Consider the following 17,561-nt stretch of genomic DNA (forward strand, 5'->3'; position numbering starts at 1 on the left):
AAATAATTAGTTACTTTATTTGGAGCCCAACATGTGCGAAGGGCCTTACGGTCAAATATGAGGGCAAGGTCCCTGCCCCAAGGAAGTTACAATCTGAATGGCAATATTTCACAGGAGGATGGGGGAAGGGAAGTGGTGCACAGCAAGCGACTGAGCAGTGTGATTCAGCAGGAGTGTGGGTAGTACCACCAGTTTCACTATCATTTTTTGGAGAGGGTTTTTGGCCCCACTGAAGAAATGTTTTGAGGGGGAACTTGACCAAGGAAAAGGTGGAGGCCAGGCCAGGGAGGGAGGCCAGGAATGGGGCAGCCATAGAGGCAGCAGGTGCAGAGAGGAAAGGGGTGCGGCGGCGGCAGCTAGCTAAGGGACTGGTGAATGGCTGGACGGAGCAGGCTGCTCAGCAGGTGCTATGTGGGCAGGAGGCCAGGAACAGGCGTCCGGGTGTGAAGTAGAGGCGAGGGGCTGGGATTGGTGAGGGGCTGGATGTGGCTGGGGAGGACTTTCACGGCAGCATTTTGGCTAGACAGCGGGCTGAAGTGATGGGATTTTCCTAACTGGCCACAGCCCTGCGTGGGCCTGGCTGGGCCTGTGCGCAGAGGCACTTGCCTGGCACCCTGGATGCCCACCCACTGCGCCCTGCAGCCCAGGCCAGCCCCACCCCGCCTGGCTGCACATGGCCCTGGGCTCGCTGGAGTCGCGCTCGGGGCGAACAGGGCCCGTGCGCTGCTCTTCTGAAAGGAGAGAGACGAGGCGAAGAGGGGCCAGCGGGGGCGGCGCCGTGGGTAGCCCCCAGGGCACGTGGAGGGCGGCTCAAGGGGCCTTCTCAGCCACAAGGCGGCAGCACGACGCCCCGGCCGCGTCTTCCTCTATGATCACTGCGGGGAGACAGGCACTGAAGTTGGACGCTCCAGCCTTTCTCTCTATGGTAAGAAACCTCATCATAGGGCGCCGGCGTCGCGGGTGCTGGTTGGGTGACAGCGAGTTCGGGTGGGAGGAGCAGGAGCGGCGCCCAGGTAAGAGATGTGGGGTCTCGGGGCGGGCGCCAGGCGCCTGTTGGGGTGTTAACTGGTGCGGGAGAGGGGAGCTGGCGCCGCGGACGGCGGGTGCTGGAGGGGGGGGGCCGCTGGGGACCCGGGGGGGACCCTCAGGCGGTTTCCGGGGAGGTGGGGGTGGTACAGGATGTCGAGGGTCCCATGTCCTGCGTTCCTCTTGGGCAGTGCCCACCCGCCTGCTGTTACTCCAGCCCCCAGGATCCCAGTAACTGGCCTGGCCCTCCGTGCAGTTGGCCGCGCTCTGCGTAGTGGGTGTCACTCCCCCCCCCCCCCGTGTAATTAGCCAGTTCCCCCTCTTCTTCGTGTGAACCTTTCACCCAGCCAGAGGGGAGAGAAGCATTTCTTAAAAATTAGGAAAACATGATTATCAAACCCAAAGAAGTGGTAGGGGGACCCAGGAGTAGGTGTAGAACCTGGAAGTGTTTTAAACTCACTTTTAAAAATCAGCTTGATTTCAAGATGACAGTGCCCATTTAATCTGTGACAATACAGGAAACCGCAGATTTGAAATTAGAAAATTTAAGTAATGAAAAATGGATTTCATATTTGCTTTACTTCCACTCACCCAGCTCTGTCATATTTCTGTTGTTACTTTTTCAGGGCTATACATGTGCATTGTATTTCATCTTTCACTCTTTTCAAGTTTCTCTGCCCTGAAGTGTTTACAGCCTAAGGCCTCAATCTTGGAATGAGCTCCAAGTGGGTTGGACCCTCATTCCCATAGGATGCATATTGCAGGATCCATTGTCCTGGTCCCATGAATCTGTACAAAGTCCAATTGATTTAAGTGGAGAGGTATATGGTACTGGATCCTGATGCAGGACTGTGACCTTGGAAAAATAATATCTTACTGCATATCAGAACATGATATGATTACTAGAGGCTTCTTATTGCTGACACTACTTTATATGCCACTGTTTGAATCCCAGGTAGGGCTCAGTGGCAAGTCTTGCTTTGGAAGGTTAAATAGTACTTCTGCCCTTTTAGTTCATTCTTGTGGTAAACCTGGGGGAAGAAAGAGGAAGGGTAAACTGTCTTGTGAAGATTTATTTGTATTCTTATTTGGGCTGTCAGTCGCAGTTAACTCACGCAATTAACTAAAAAAAAATAATCACAATTAAAAAAATTAATCGCACTTATAACAATAGAATACCAATTGAAATTTATTAAATATTTTTGGATGTTTTTATACATTTTCGATATTGATTTCAGTTACAACACAGAATACAAAGTGCACAGTGCTCACTTTATATTATTTTTTATTACAAATAAATGCACTGTAAAAATGATAAACAAAAGAAATAGTATTTTTCAATTCACCTCCTACAAGTACTGACATGCAGTCTCTTTATCATAAAAGTGTAACTTACAAATGCAGATTTTTTGGTTACATAACCATACTCAAAAACAGAACAGTGTAAAACTTTCTACAAGAGCCTACAAGTCCACTCAGTCCTACTTCTTATTCTGCCAAACCTCTAAGGGTTTGTTTACATTGACGGGAGATACTGCTGCCTGCTTCCAATTTAGTGTCACCTGGAAGTGAGAACAGGCGTTCGTGTGGTACTTTTATAGCCAGCATTGCAAGGTATTTACATGCCAGGTATGCTAAACATTCGAATACTCCTTCATGCTTTGGCTACCATTCCAGAGGACATGCTTCCATGCTGATGATGCTCGTTAAAAAATGTCAATTAAATATGTGACTCTTCTCCTTGGGGGGAGAATTGTATGTCTCCTGCTCTGTTTTACCTGCATTCTGCCATATATTTCATGTTATAGCAGTCTCAGATGATGACCCAGCACATGTTCGTTTTAAGAATACTTTCACAGCAGATTTGACAAAACGCAAAGAAAGTACTGATGTGAGATTTCTAAAGATAGCCACAGCACTCAACCCAAGGTTTAAGAATCTGAAGTGCCGTCCAAAATCTGAGAGGGACCAGGTGTGGAGCATACTTTTAGAAGTCTTAAAAGAGCAACACCCTGATGCGGAAACTACAGAACCCAAAACACCAAAAAAGAAAATCAACCTTCTGCTGGTGGCATCTGACTCAGATGATGAAAATGAACATGTGTCAGTTTGCACTGCTTTGGATCATTATCAAGTAGAACCCATCATCAGCATGGATGCATGTCTTCTGGAATGGTGGCTGAAGCATGAAGGGACATATGAATCTTTAGCACAACAAGCACGTAAATATCTTGCGTTCGCATGGCACTGTTGTAGCTGGCGTTACCTGTCCTCACTTTCAGGTGATGTAAACAAGAAGCAGGCAGTATTATCTCCTGCAAATTGTCACCAAACTTGTTTGTCTGAGTGATTGGCTGACCAAGAAGTAGGAGGAGTGAGTCGACTTGTAGGCTGTAAAGTTTTACATTGTTTTATTTTTGAATGCAGGTTTTTTTCCTAGTTAATTCTATACTTGTAAGTTCAACTTTCATGATAAAGAGATTGCACTACAGTACTTGTATGAAGTGAATTGAAAAATATTTTTTTTGGTTTTTACAGTGCAAATATTTGTGATAAAAAACAAACATAAAGCGAGCACTGTACACTTTGTATTCTGTGTTGTAATTGAAATTCATATATTTGAAAATGTAGTAAACATCCAAAATATTTAAAATAATTGGTATTCTATTGTTGTTTAACAGCACAATTAATCGCGATTAATTTTTTTAATCACTTGACAGCCCTAATTCTTATTTCTGACCTTAATTTTTTTCTTTTTGTTTCCAGAGTATTCCTATGCATATTCAGCTTATATAAAGAAATGACCACACAGGTAAATACACAGGAGTAATTAAACTAATCTCTCTAGTTTGATTTTTGACCATTTCTATAACGTGGATGTTCTTTTTCATTTCAGTACAGTATTCTCTTCAAGCAAGAACAAGGTGAGGAGATACTAACATGGTATTGTGCTGTTAATTTTTCTTCTCTAAAATCTTTATTTCCTTGGATTTAAAATGAGTACTAACAGATTGTATTCTCACTAAGTCTAAATCTATGTGAAATGTTTCACAAATCTGAGTGGGTTTTATGGTATTTTTAGCTGCAGTAATCACGGTAAATAAAATTGGATTTAATGCTGCATGGGCATGATCCAAGCACACCAAAGTCAACAAAAGGACTCCAGTTGACTTCAGTGGGCTTTGGTTCAGGCCCTATGAGAACATTCCCAATCCATGTTACTTTTTTGTAGACTGGTTCAGGTGTACTTGAGAATGTATGGATTCATAGGCAAGCCCATGATCCCTGAGGCCGTTTACTGTGACCACGGCTCCCTGGATTCTGTGGTTCTACAGCATGTGCCACAGAATTCTGCCACAGAATCCCATGCTTTCATGAGTGATAGTATTCCCAACTGCAGATACCAAGAGCTTCCTCCCTGACAACTTTTCCATTATAGTTATGAATTGTCAATACGAACATCTGCAACGTGTTTGATTTACTGAGCTCCTAGATTTCTAACACAATGAATGCTATACTGATTTATTTTTCATTTTTGAATCTGATTGGTTTTTGTTAAATGTCCCTGTTTTGTTGTGTAAACTACCTAAACCTGACGCAGAATTTCGAAGTCTTTTGGACTGAACTGCCACAGTAACCAGAAGCTTTGCTGCAGGATTTAGGTCCAGCTGGCTACATGGTTCACGTGGCCTTGACCGGGGCTTGCATTGTGCTATGGGTGGAGTCTAACATGGCTGCTGCTCAGATACCATGCTTGCTAGCAGCTTTCTATTCTGTTCTTTCCATAGTGTATATGTTCTCAGGATGACATGAGAATTATAGGTGAGAGGGGAAGGTATTGTTAGCCGATTCAGCGCATTATTAGTGCTTCCGTCTGCTTATAGCAGGAAGTAAGAACAAGCAACTGCTGTGGGTAAATATACCTGCTTGATTCCAAGAAACACCATTGTTTTCTCTCTAACATTTGTGCTCTCTTTCAGCACATGATGATGCCATCTGGTCAGTTGCATGGGGAAAGAATAAAAGAGATGGTTCTGAAACGGTAATCTCTGGATCATTAGATGATCTAGTAAAGGTCTGGAAATGGTAAGTGAGGGGTTCAATAAACATTGGTTAAACTGATTAACAATTGGAAATACAATGTAAACTAGTGCAGAAATACAGTATTCTTTCCTTTCTCTAGCCCTAGAACATCAGTAGCTGTGCACTGCACAGTAAGTAGCAGAGCACTTTGCTTTGCTGAAATGGGGGCTGGGCTTGGGAAACAAACTGGAAAAAAAGGTTGTAAGTAGTGCTACGCACAAACTGTCTGCTTTCACTCTTCACCTGCTGTGCAAAAGGTAAGAAATGCTTTTTAAAAAAAGAGAGACCGATAAAGAAGGGGGAGGTGGGAAAGCTGGAGGTGGGTGCAGTATCTGAAATTACTGTTAATTAGTTTGTTTTTGTTTGTGGTTTTTAACAAAAGGACTGATGAAAAATTAGATCTACAATGGACTTTAGAGGGCCATCAACTGGGTGTGGTATCAGTAGATATCAGCCACACCGGTACCATTGCAGCATCCAGTTCCCTAGATGCTCATATTCGTCTGTGGGACTTAGAAACTGGCAAACAGATCAAGTCCATAGATGCTGGTCCTGGTAAGATCTTGGTGCTAATTTGGTTTATTTGTAATCTGTGTAGTGTGTGTGTGTGTGTATACAGTACAGTAAAGAACTAACATACTAGCTGGGAGTGATTAGCTTTTTTTATAGTGTCACAACTGTCTCCTTCCTTTTGCAAAACAAGGATATGAGATTAACAGACATTCACTTGCATTCACTTTACCAGTGCACTCTATACTGGTATAAGCCAGTGTTAAACTGATGTGTCTCTATTTGGGGTTGCACTGATAACAATCTATTTAATCAGCCGGTGTGGCTGATTTTAGTTAAACTAGTGCAACTTCTAGGTGTAGACAAGGCCGTCATGTAATCTTGCTGGTTTTACTCACTGTCTCATTAGAGTTCTGAATTGCACTAAAGTGACTTTTGTTGAGAATGCATAAGGCAGAATAGAATCCAGTTATCTCATAGGTGTAGTGATCAGAAAGTCTAGTGGTGGCAAAAAACCCTATTCAAATACATAGTGATGGCTGAGATTTGCATACTAAGAAGGCCCCAGGTTTGCTGCAGGTGCACTTTGAAATTCAGTACTGTGCAGAGAGTGCTTGTTTATGGAATGCATGGCTATGTCCGAAGGTGCAAATCAAAACAAATAAGGCGTAAGCCTAGATAAGCCTTGACAAGCACTGAATTTCAATCTGGAGGGCACAAGATCTTAACCAAAGGATTGAAATACACCTGTACCTCGATATAATGCGGTAAAGCAGCGCTCTGGGGGGTGGGGCTGCATGCTCCAGCAGATCAGCGCATCAGCATGTCTGGTTCCGACACTGATCTGAGCGGCGTGTTAAGGGTTCTGGGCCGGGGCTGAGGGGTTGGATAAGGGGCAGAGGGTCTCGGGGACGCGGTCAGGGAGTAGGGGGTTTGGATGGTTTGGAGGATCTGGGGGCAGGGCAGTCAGGGGACGGGGAACGGGGGCGTTGGATAGGGCATGGGAGTCCTGGGGGGCCTGTCAGGGCGTGGGCGTGTGGATAGGGGTTGGGGCAGTCAGGGGACAGGGAGCAGGGGGGGTTGGGTAGGGGGTGGAGTCTTGGGAGGGGTGGTTAGGAGCGGGGGTCTCTGGAGGAGGTAGTCAGGGGGCAAGGAGCCAGGGAGGGTTGGATGGGTCGGGGGTTGTGAGTGGTCAGTCGGGGGGTGGGAAATGACTATTAATAACGGAAATGCTCGAGACCAAAGCAAGTTTGATATAACGCTGTAAGATTTTTTTTGTCTCCCAAGGACCTCGTTATATCAGGGTAGAGGTGTATTATAACAAGGAATGTTGGTAGATCAACCTTGTAGGGTCGGGGAATGAATGACTAAGCACATATATAATAAATCTGAGGCACGCAGCACCAGGCTAAGTAGATAACTATAAAAAGTCACCATGTAATTCTATTTCAATGAATAATGATCTGCCCGGCACTCTTTTCCCTTCTGTCTGTAAGTGCTTTCGGTCTCTGTTGCTGTAGTGCTGCTTCTGACAAAGGCAACCGTTCTTTCTTCTAATGCTTTTCAAGCAAATAGGAGGATTTTTTTTTTTTTTTTTTTGAAAGGCAGTGATAGCTACTGCTATTTAATGCACTTAATATGCTGCTGTTCTAGGAGGATGCCCTAGACTAAGATATTTCTGGAAAATGTGATCTGTGATTCAGCTGAAAAACAAACACCTTAAGCGTTTATTCTGTCAGCTTTTGTTAGCTTGGTGTGAATTTAACTTTTGTGGCTGAAGTACAGGGGAATAAACTATCTGTGAAGAGGTATATGTGGAATTAACATTGTTGGCTAAAAACTATAAACAAGATTAAATATACCAAATATTTTTTCTTTTTCCGTACAGTTGATGCCTGGTCGTTGGCTTTTTCACCAGATTCCCAGTATCTTGCAACAGGAAGTCATGTGGGAAAAGTGAACATTTTTGGTGTTGAAACTGGAAAAAAGGAATATTCTCTGGACACTAGAGGGAAATTCATCCTTAGCATTGCATATGTAAGAACTTCTCTTCTGTTAAAATATCATCCTTGTAATCTGCTGTAAATCACTCATTTTCTAACACTGTAGTAACAACCTTAACAGGAACCTTTATTTAAAAAACAACACCGACTTCCTTCCTACCTATCCTCCACTTCTAGGCAATAACCTCCTAAAGCAAGCACTTTACTTCTGCTTATAATTGCCATTGCCCTTTCATGTATGTATAATGATCCTTTGCTCCAACTTAACTGATGAATTGGACCAGCCTTAAAGGTAATACAAGCTTTCTATAATGCCCTTGCTCTTCCAGCAAGGATATCCGACCATTACAGATACCAATTAAATCTCTGAATTCCACATTAGGAGGTAACTTTGTTGATGGTGAAACTGAGGCATAATAAGTTTAAATGACTTTTCCTAAGTGAGACACAAAACTATTGAAAAGCACACACTCTTGACTGTAAATTATTACAATAGAAAATCCCCTGTTGTACATTAGAATGAATAGTGCATCTAGTAAAATAAAGAGGCAGATGGACATTAAGGACAACATGCAGTCTGAAAACTGTCTGGAAAAGTCGCTCTTGCTCATGCGCTACTTATGAATATCAGTCTTAGATCTTCAGATTTTTCTGAGCCCACCATACTAAATATCTTGCATGGCAGATTGTTTTGATGTCATCTTGTCTCTTTGCACCTTCCCCATCCTCCCAATACAAAATAAGAGTCGTTATAAAATGTGTAATATATGTATTGTTATAGAGTCCAGATGGAAAATATTTAGCCAGTGGAGCAATAGATGGCATCATCAATATTTTTGATATTGCAACTGGAAAACTTCTGCATACGCTAGAAGGTAAGTCTTGGAATGTTTGCAGTGTGCAAGTTATAGCTTTAGTCCAGATTAAAATGTTAGTTAAGAAACACTTTAATATTGTTTGATGGGTTGAAATGTCATGTTAATTTGTCCATCTTGAATGTTCACTTGCAAGCTTACACTGATGGACAGGTTTCCAAGCCAGTCCACCTATATCTGTGCTCTCATTTAGGCACCATCATTTTTATGGTTCTAAATCAGGGTGGGCAAACTTTTTTTTTTTTTTTTGCCCTGAGGGCCACATCGGGGTTGCGAAACGGTATGGAGGGCCGGGTAGCAAAGGCTGTGCCTCTGCAAACAGCCTGGCCCCTGCCCCCATCTGCCACCTCCCACTTCCTGCCCCCTGACTGTCTGCTTCAGAACCCCCGACCCATCCAACCCCCCCCCACTCCCTCTCTCCTGACCGCTTCCACCCTGAACCTCTGCCCCAGCCAGCCAGCCCCTGGGACCTCCTGCGCCTTATCCAACCCCTCCTACCCCTGCTCCCTTACCATGCTGCTCAGAGTGGCAGGACAGGCTTATTGGAAAGCCTGGGAGGTGGGTGGGCGCAAGCCGCGCTGCCCGCATGGATGCGGGGGAGGGGGAGACAATGGGGAAGGGACCGGGGGCTAGCCTCCCCAGCCAGGAGCTCGGGGGCCAGGCAGGACGGTCCGACAGGCCGGATGTGGCCCGCGGGCCGTAGGTTGCCCAGCTCTGTTCTAAATGCTGAAGTATGTGCAGGATCCAATTGTAAATCTTCAGCATGCACCATGGATGTGTTTTAGAAAGGAAAACCAGTTATGCTTAACTGGATTCTTCCTAACAAATCAGTTTAACTTTCCCCAGTGCTAGCAAATGAAGCTGGTCTCTCAATGCTGCCTTACTCCTTCCCCCTCCCCCCCCCTTTTTAATATCGTTAGTTCCCATGGCTAGAAGAGTTCTGGAACGTTGAAACTCTCTAACAGGGATGAAGAGATACTCTTAAGTAGTTTATGCAACTCTCTTTTTAATGTAGTCTTAGAAAATATGTAAAAGACTGAAGATAAATGACACACAGGGCACAATATGACTTCTGATACCACGGTGCTGAATTTTTTTCTGTAGTTCTTCTAAGTAAGAACCATAGCTGTAAAAACATGATAATCCTGTGTGGAAATGAGTATGCTCTGCCATGACAGAGACTAGTGCTCAGGAACCCTCCAGATTACTTGTATATACTTATACTGACTGTATTGAGAAGAGTTTTGGGGGCAAGGGCGGAAGTAGCCTAAGAATGAGGAGCTTTAACAATTGTTCAAATATGTAAATTGAAGAGTATCTCGTTGCCTTTTTTTTTTTTGAGGAAAGATATTATCTTGACTAAAACTCGCTTTAATAATTCTTCTTTCCAATGATAGAGTATTTACAGATCAACCATGCCTATTTTGAATTTTAGGCCATGCGATGCCAATTCGCTCATTGACGTTTTCTCCGGATTCCCAGCTGCTCGTTACAGCTTCAGATGATGGCTATATCAAAATCTATGATGTGTAAGTTGTTTCACAAGACATGTGATATAAAACTAATATTCTAAGAGGCTGTAATGTCCCAGGACAAAATACTCTTGGGGGAATTCTGCGCTACAGCGCATGTGTATATTGAATGAGCCCTGCAGATTTCTAACTTTTTGCGCAGAAAAAAGCTGCTGCCAAAATGTTGCTACAGTGCTGCCTTTTGCCCACCAGACGGCGATGTGGCAATAGAATAAAGTTGCAGCTCTCCACAGTGATGGGGAGAGCTGCCTTCCCAGCGCTTGTCAGGCCAGGTCAGGAGACGGGCTGTGGGGTGCAGGAGGAGGGGGGGCTGTCAGATGGGGGCTCATAAGGGCTAGTGGGGGAGGACTGACTGGGACAGAGGCTGAATGGGAGAGGAGGCACGTAGGGAGGGAAGTGCAGAGACATGGGGACAGGGGGAGGGAGGGCAGAACTACATAGGGGCAGGGGAGTGGCTAGGTGAGGGCACAGAGACACATGGGGATGGGCAGATGTGCCTGACTAACTGGGAGAGGCTACGGGTCATCCAGGGTCTACATGGGAGAAGCTCCCTAACAATTCCTCCCTGCCTTGTGCCCCAAAAACAAAACACCTGTTCCGTACTTTTCCCACCCATACCCAACAGCCTTCCAAGTTCACACCGAGGCTCCTTCCCAGCAATTTACTTCCCTCTCCCTCAGCTTCTCCGTTACCCTGACTCCCACAAGCCTTTGCTCTGCTTCTGAGGTGTGTGGGAAATACGGTTCTGTATTGTAGTTTAAATGAATTATTACGCAAAGTTCTGTATTAATATGCTCAGTAAGGAATCTATTTGTTAAAAAACGTGTCCTGAATCTTTTTTGCTGTCTGTATTGTTACAGACATACTTGCTGACAGGTATTTTGAAATAAATGACCAAAAATAATTGAAACTGGTGTGATTATATTGTGTTGTTTTGACAAATAAAATATGCAGAATTTTGCAAAATGTTAAAATATTGTGCATAGAATTTTTATTTTTTTGTCACCAGAATTCCACCAGGAGTAACAAACCAAGCATTCTGCTGTATGGAATTATCTTTAAAAGTGTGGTTGAATAACTAACTATTTTTTAAAAATCTGACATTTTAAACTGTAAAACACTAAATCCTGTGAACTTGGACTCTTTTAAAAAGGTGCAAGGGTAGATGGCGGAACTGGCTCAGAAAATTGATGCCCACTCACTGTATTTGGTAGTTCAGTATACCTACTAGCCTCGTTCTTCTCCTGCATACATTTTTTTTCTGGTCCACCTTTAGAATTTCTGCTTCATGCCTAAGATATGCTGCCTCATTCATTGTCTTTGTCTTCACACTTCCCTGAAGCCCTTGGCTTTCTCCCTATCGCTGCCCTCTTTTTTTGCACAGCCTATCACTCTCCCGACTCTCTGTGGCAATACGTTCTTCCTCCTGCTATCTGGGCTTTCTTTGATTTCCACCAGTCTGGCTTTTGTCCTTTCCGCTTTGCTGAAACTTCTCTCAAAATCACTACCTACCTTTTCCTAGCTAAGTCCAAAGGTATTTTATGCTCAAATCCTAGGCCTTGTTAGTTCAAGCACCCTGCCTGACTCTCTCCCCAGTGCGGGAGGGGCTGTGTCTCAGATAACTGTGACCTAGGCCCCCAAGAACTTACCTGGAATTAGCACATGAAATTTTAATGCATTTTTTTTTATTATATGGTGTCTAACTAAACTTTTTGTCTCCTGTAGACAACATGCAAACTTGGCAGGCACACTAAGTGGTCATGGATCCTGGGTATTAAATGTGGCATTTTGTCCAGATGATACTCATTTTGTTTCCAGGTATTTAGCATTTTTAATGAGTGAAAGATCTGTTATAAATTACTGTGGGCCAGACTGATATCCTTACTTACATAGAATAGGTTTCAGAGTAGCAGCCGTGTTAGTCTGTATCCGCAAAAAGGAGGACTTGTGACACCTTAGAGACTAACCAATTTATTTGAGCATAAGCTTTCGTGAGCTACGGCTCGCTACATCGGAATAGTGCCTTATACAAACAATCCCATTGACATCCAGGGGGCTTTTTGTGCAGTTGAGGTACTTCTGCATGTAAATAAGGGTATCACAAGCTGGCCCTAAATTTTTGTAAAGTAGCAAGTAAGTGAACATACCTAATTGAAGGCAAAGATACTGATTCTTAAAATGCATGTTAATTTATTTTAACGATTGTAGCTTAGCTTCTCATTATTTAATTGATGCATCATCCTATTGTACTATAGTATATTGTAAAAATAGTATCTTGGTAATAACCCTTGGAACAGTACAGACTAGTAAGAGTCTACTCAGTTGTGCTTTCTTTAGCTAACCAATGTGCTTCAGAGAATTGGTGATTGCTGTGTTTGGAATTCTCATTTATTTTTCATGCTGTTCATATTAAAATAATTGCAAATTGAGGCCAATGTTTCTAGAACCTGCTGGTAGATCTTCATTTATTCTGTTGTCTTCCCCCTAATTTTGAGGTTTTTTTAATACTGTAGTATCAGATCTTTGGTCTTTTAATTATACTATAATCGAATTGCTACTAATTCAGATATTGATCTAAAATATTTTCCAGTTCATCTGACAAAAGCGTAAAAGTTTGGGATGCTGGAACAAGGACCTGTGTTCATACCTTCTTTGATCATCAGGATCAGGTATATTAAGAATGTAGGACATGTATAATTCTCTTATCCGGTCTTCTTATCTAGATTGATTTACTAGTATGAAAACTTCCCTTCACTTAGGGCTTGTCCATACAAATGCTTAGTTTGCAGCAAGCAGGCATGTGAACCCTGCTGCAGTACACCAGAAGTTCCCTAGTGTGCTTTAATCTGCTCCAGTTTTGAAACAGGCTAGAATGGGGTTGATTTACACCCTGGCTTGCTGCAAACTAAGTGTTTTGTATTGGCAGGTCCTTACGTATTTTAATTGAAATCCAGGCTCCATTGAAGTCAAAAGCCCATTGAAATCAGTGGGGCCAGGATTTCACCACTAGTCCTTGGGATAGTGCATTAACATTTTAAAGATTTGATGGTATTTGACAGTTGCTATCCTAGAATCTATTCCCCCTAGCTCCCAGGCTGACCTTTTCTAAGTACTGTAATACTTTTTACAACCCCAGTCAAGAGGCACCCTCTAGGGTGGTGAAATGGAATCTCATCAGTCTGTATCAAATCAGTACATCTTTGCTACACTCCTATTTTGGTTCATAGCAAACAGGGTGAGTGTGCTCTGTATGTAAAGGAAAAAATATAGACTGTTAAAGGGAGTGGGTTGGTGCCTTTCCCCTAATTATGTAGGAAGAAATCCTGAAAGCTTATTTCTTCTTGAGGTTTTTTTCTCAAAAATCAGGGTTATCAACTCATTTGCTGGGAGGCCTTCTTGGAATAGGCGCTCTCACTGGAGTGGTAGCTGTCTTTGAGACAGCGTGGGGGCTAAATCTTTCCCAAACTAACCTCTTTCCTCCCAAACATTTTGGGCTTTTGAATGTAAGTGTTAACAAAAACAAACCAAAGAGAGGGGTGTATTTAATTAAAAACAAAATCATTAAAAACAAACCAACCCTATCTTCCCTATTAGTCAGTTTTCACTTCCTTGGTAATTTGTGCTGTCATCGCTACTAATTTCCCCCAGTCTTTGAGGATAAACAGGGTAGATTAGACCTGGATATCTAATTTTTAAAAAAGTAAAATAAATTATTCTTTTTCTTTTTGATAACTGTCTGTATTGATGTCTTGCTCTCAGGAGACTAACACACAGTAGTGCCCTTCCAGGTGTGTGAGAGGAGTGTTAATGAAAAGTGGTGGTGCAACTGACAAAGACTTCCCAAAATAGACTGAAGACAGAGCCCTTTTGGCAATAGCCCGCTAATGTGCTATTTTTAAATTTTTATCTTAGACCTTGTAACATGATAGGAATAGTTTAAGGACTGACCAAACCTCTATAGGGTTTGTATTAGTACTTAAGTCATTAGATAGCTGTCTGGGTTTACTTCTGCTGAAGGTGGCCATCTTTCAGCCTGTGCACCCCTCCATTTCCTTTCAGCCTTGCATTTCTCATGCTTGGTTTCCTTCCTCTTCCCCTTCCCGAAATTACTATAAACTAGTTTGGCTTGGAATGGAGTAGGTTACCACAGCTACTGAGAGAACCGAACTTGTTGAAATCGATTCACATTAGAATGACCATTGTACATACCTTTCATTCCTCATTCATCCAAGTTATTGGAGCATAAAGTGCATATTCAGCTAGATGGGTGCAGTGGGAAGATTATTGGGTTTTTATAGTATTTAAACAATATCAGGGTTCAGAAGATGAAAAATGAGGCTAGTGCCTTTTTCAGACCAACGGCAGTCTCCTACCGTGCCTTGGTCATCTCAACAGCTTTACACTAGTAGTGGAAGTGATATATTTAAATACTATCCCCACTACTTGGTGCCTACTGAAAATGTGAAACAATGGCATCTTGTTACCCACTTCAATGAGCTATTGTTTGCACTCTTCTGTTTGCAGGTCTGGGGAGTGAAATACAATGGAAATGGTTCCAAAATTGTATCTGTTGGAGACGACCAGGAAATCCATATCTATGACTGTCCAATTTAAATATGCTGAGTCAGGCGTATTGGTTAATTATGTATGTACAGGTTTTCAGGAGAACTGCACTTCTCATATGTTGCCACTTACTTAAAGATGCTTCTGATTATTTTGTTAATGTGATAATATATTTTAACAATGCTGAGATGAATCTTGGACTCTATTGACACAATAGAAAAATCAAAATATACATAAGGTTTATATGTATCTTTATCACTTTACATTTGGCATGAAAGAACTCTACATTTTAAAATAGAAGTTACTATTGTAGTTGCATATAACTAAACTACTGCTTTCTCTTAAGCAGTCTCAGGTACATATTTCCAAATACATACTGTTCCAAGGTGAAGTAACTGCTTACTTAAGCTACCTCCATATTTTTCTCTCCAGAACTATATAAATAGATTTGAATCTGAAATTGTTGACTGGCTCTGGCTGAGACTTAATTTAAGAAACATTACTGGCTCTTAAACCATGTATATGTGTCAGATATGGCAGCCAGCATGCTGGTTGCTAAACAGTTGTCCTGGTGATGTGGGACAGGGTCATTTAAGTTGAACATATTCTAGCACCTGTGCTCAAGGCACATGGTTCACTAGTCATGATGTATCAATTTTAAATTAAAAACAACCACCCCAAACTTAAATTTATATTCTCTTTTTACTGGAAGTGTATTAGCTGTAAAAGTTATAACCCATTTCCTAGTCCTGTCTCCTGACTGTGAACTGATTCTTGAGGGGGGGTGGAATTCAATGTGACACATGGAAAAACATTTCCTCAGTGTTCCAGTTAAAATTCAACTTTTTTTTTTTTTTTAAACCCATAAAACCAAACTGTAGAGGAGAAGTTTCCTTTCATGTCAGTGCTTAGATGACCTGTTTCTGGGAGCTCTTGTAATACAGTCTCATTGTAGGGCATATAGTAGGTAAGCTATTGATGCAGAACCTCTGGATTGTTTCAGCTTCAAATTTCCCTCCTGCAGTAGGTTTTACTAGAGTTTTTTTTTCAATTCTATCTCAATGCAGAACAGTTATATACAAAGTAAACCATTAATTTCTTGCATTCTAAGGTTGATGCTACCATTTGCTACTTCTATAAAATACAGGCTTAATTTCACATTTTCCTCTATCATATGTCCTCCAGACAAGAAGTATGTATGGTCATATCCTCTGTGTTAACTACCAGTTTGAGGAAATAATAAACATTTAAAGGTGAGATACTCTAACAGTTCCCAGCACTATGTAAGACACATTTTAAGGGTCCCTGTTTCCCATTAAGTTTTTATTGACACTAATGCTGTGAGTGGCAAACATCTTAATAAAATAACTTCCATAATTTTTGTTCTACAAATGTTACTCTTCCTCCCCACTCCATGTAAAAACCCTCTTCCTAGCTCTAGTGCAGGATTAGGTATAGGTTTTTAAGTTTAACATCTATTCTGCATAGTCTAATAAGTAGCAGCCTATGCCTGTACCGTGAACTGCAAGCAGGCTATCCCAAATGTGTAAGACAGCTACCTAATTATAAAATGGGCCAAAAGTAAAAGTTATACTATGCTTCATGTAGTGGTAGACAGGTATTTACAAGCGAAGTATGACACTCTGTGGTCAGTGGTAATGTTCAAAGGGGACTTTTTTTCCTCTTCCTAATGCAGGGGTGGGCAAACATTTTGGCTAGAGGGCCGCATCTGGGAATAGAAATTGTATGGTGGCCATGATCACAAAATTGGGGTTGTGGTGCAGGAGGGGGTATGGGCTCTGGCATGGGGCCAGAAATGAGTTCAGAGTGCAGGAGGGGCCTCTGGCGTGGGACAGGAGGCTTTGGGCTGGGATTGTGGGGTTCAGAGGGTGGGAGGGGGATCAGGGCAGGGGTTGGGGGCATGGGGAGAGGCTCAGGTGTGCCGCCTCTAGGCAGCACTTACCTCAAGCAGCTCCCGGAAGCAGGTCCCTTCTCTGGCTCCAACATGGAAGCATGGCCGAGTGACTCGACATACTGCCCTATCCACAGGCACGGCCTCTGCAGCTCCCATTGGAGCGTCAGAGGGATCCATTGGAGCATGTAGGAGCTGAAGCGGGGCCATGCTGTGGCTTCTAGGAGCCACATAGAGTGGCCCCCGACCCTGCTGCTCAGCTGGAGTGCTGGAGCCAGGCAAGCATGAGACCCTGCTCCCCAGCTGGAGCTTATGGGCTGGCTTAAAACGGCTGGTGGGCCAGAGCTAGCCTATGGGCTATAGTTTGCCCACCCCATCCCACTGCAAGCAAGAGCTGAAGGTTCAAGTCTTTATTCTGCAGGTTGAAGTCATATGTAAGATCAGCTCTTTTCTTGTCTGAAGCTAGGAATTCCTTTAGTGGAAAAAGCAGGTAAATAGAACTGATATAGGGGGTTATGTTACAGAAACTAAATCAAATTGTGTACAAGGGTGTTGCCTTTTATACCATGTGGGCATATGGCCATATGTTTTTATGTGAACAGCAGCTATATGCTGATCCCTAGTGCCATCTCAGATCTTGCTGATTCTCTATACAAATACCCTTGGATAGAGATGTATACTGCTATAAACACAATAAGTCCTATCAGCTGCATAAATAAAAACAGCTAGCTACTTTGAACTTAAGCATGACTGGTGTCATTCTGTGTTTGTAAAATTATGTATGAGGCCCTGCACATTGCTGTTACAGTTACTACAGCACATCAATGAGAATTTGAAAAGCTCAGCTACAGGAAGCACCCATTTTTCCATTCAGCAGTAGTACATAAATCCTACACTGATTTAGACAGTGGAGCTATCTCATGTGACTAAACTGCTAATACAGACCATCTCCACTACTTCTAGAAATATAATTGACAAGTGCTGATAGCCCCTGTGCATTTCATCTGAATACAGGCTGGAGATTTTAGAACCAATGGATTCTGAATAGGGACTTGTT

At 42.7% G+C, this 17,561-nt stretch overlaps 1 protein-coding gene across 1 annotated transcript; it reads left to right on the forward strand.

Annotated features, from left to right (window-relative positions):
• The first annotated feature begins 934 nt into the window (after window positions 1–934).
• On the forward strand, window positions 935–17,248 carry SKIC8 (SKI8 subunit of superkiller complex). The gene is made up of 11 exons (XM_084642006.1): window positions 935–1,013; window positions 3,793–3,838; window positions 3,923–3,950; window positions 5,007–5,112; window positions 5,492–5,664; window positions 7,508–7,656; window positions 8,404–8,497; window positions 9,933–10,026; window positions 11,755–11,847; window positions 12,620–12,698; window positions 14,554–17,248. The coding sequence occupies exons 2-11, from the start codon at window positions 3,827–3,829 to the stop codon at window positions 14,641–14,643; spliced, it is 918 nt and encodes a 305-aa protein (XP_084498132.1). The 5' UTR covers window positions 935–1,013; window positions 3,793–3,826; the 3' UTR covers window positions 14,644–17,248.
• Window positions 17,249–17,561: the final 313 nt, after the last annotated feature.

Source organism: Lepidochelys olivacea (genome assembly GCF_965140295.1).
Source record: "Lepidochelys olivacea isolate rLepOli2 genome assembly, chromosome: 10".
Classification (NCBI taxonomy): domain Eukaryota; kingdom Metazoa; phylum Chordata; order Testudines; family Cheloniidae; genus Lepidochelys; species Lepidochelys olivacea.

What these genes read in the sequence shown, in the direction of transcription:
- SKIC8 (XM_084642006.1), top strand. An exon ending in CTAGTAAAGGTCTGGAAATG is followed by an intron (nt 5,113 to 5,491) that starts GTAAGTGAGGGG and finishes TTTTAACAAAAG; the next exon opens with GACTGATGAAAAATTAGATC. An exon ending in TATATCAAAATCTATGATGT is followed by an intron (nt 10,027 to 11,754) that starts GTAAGTTGTTTC and finishes TGTCTCCTGTAG; the next exon opens with ACAACATGCAAACTTGGCAG.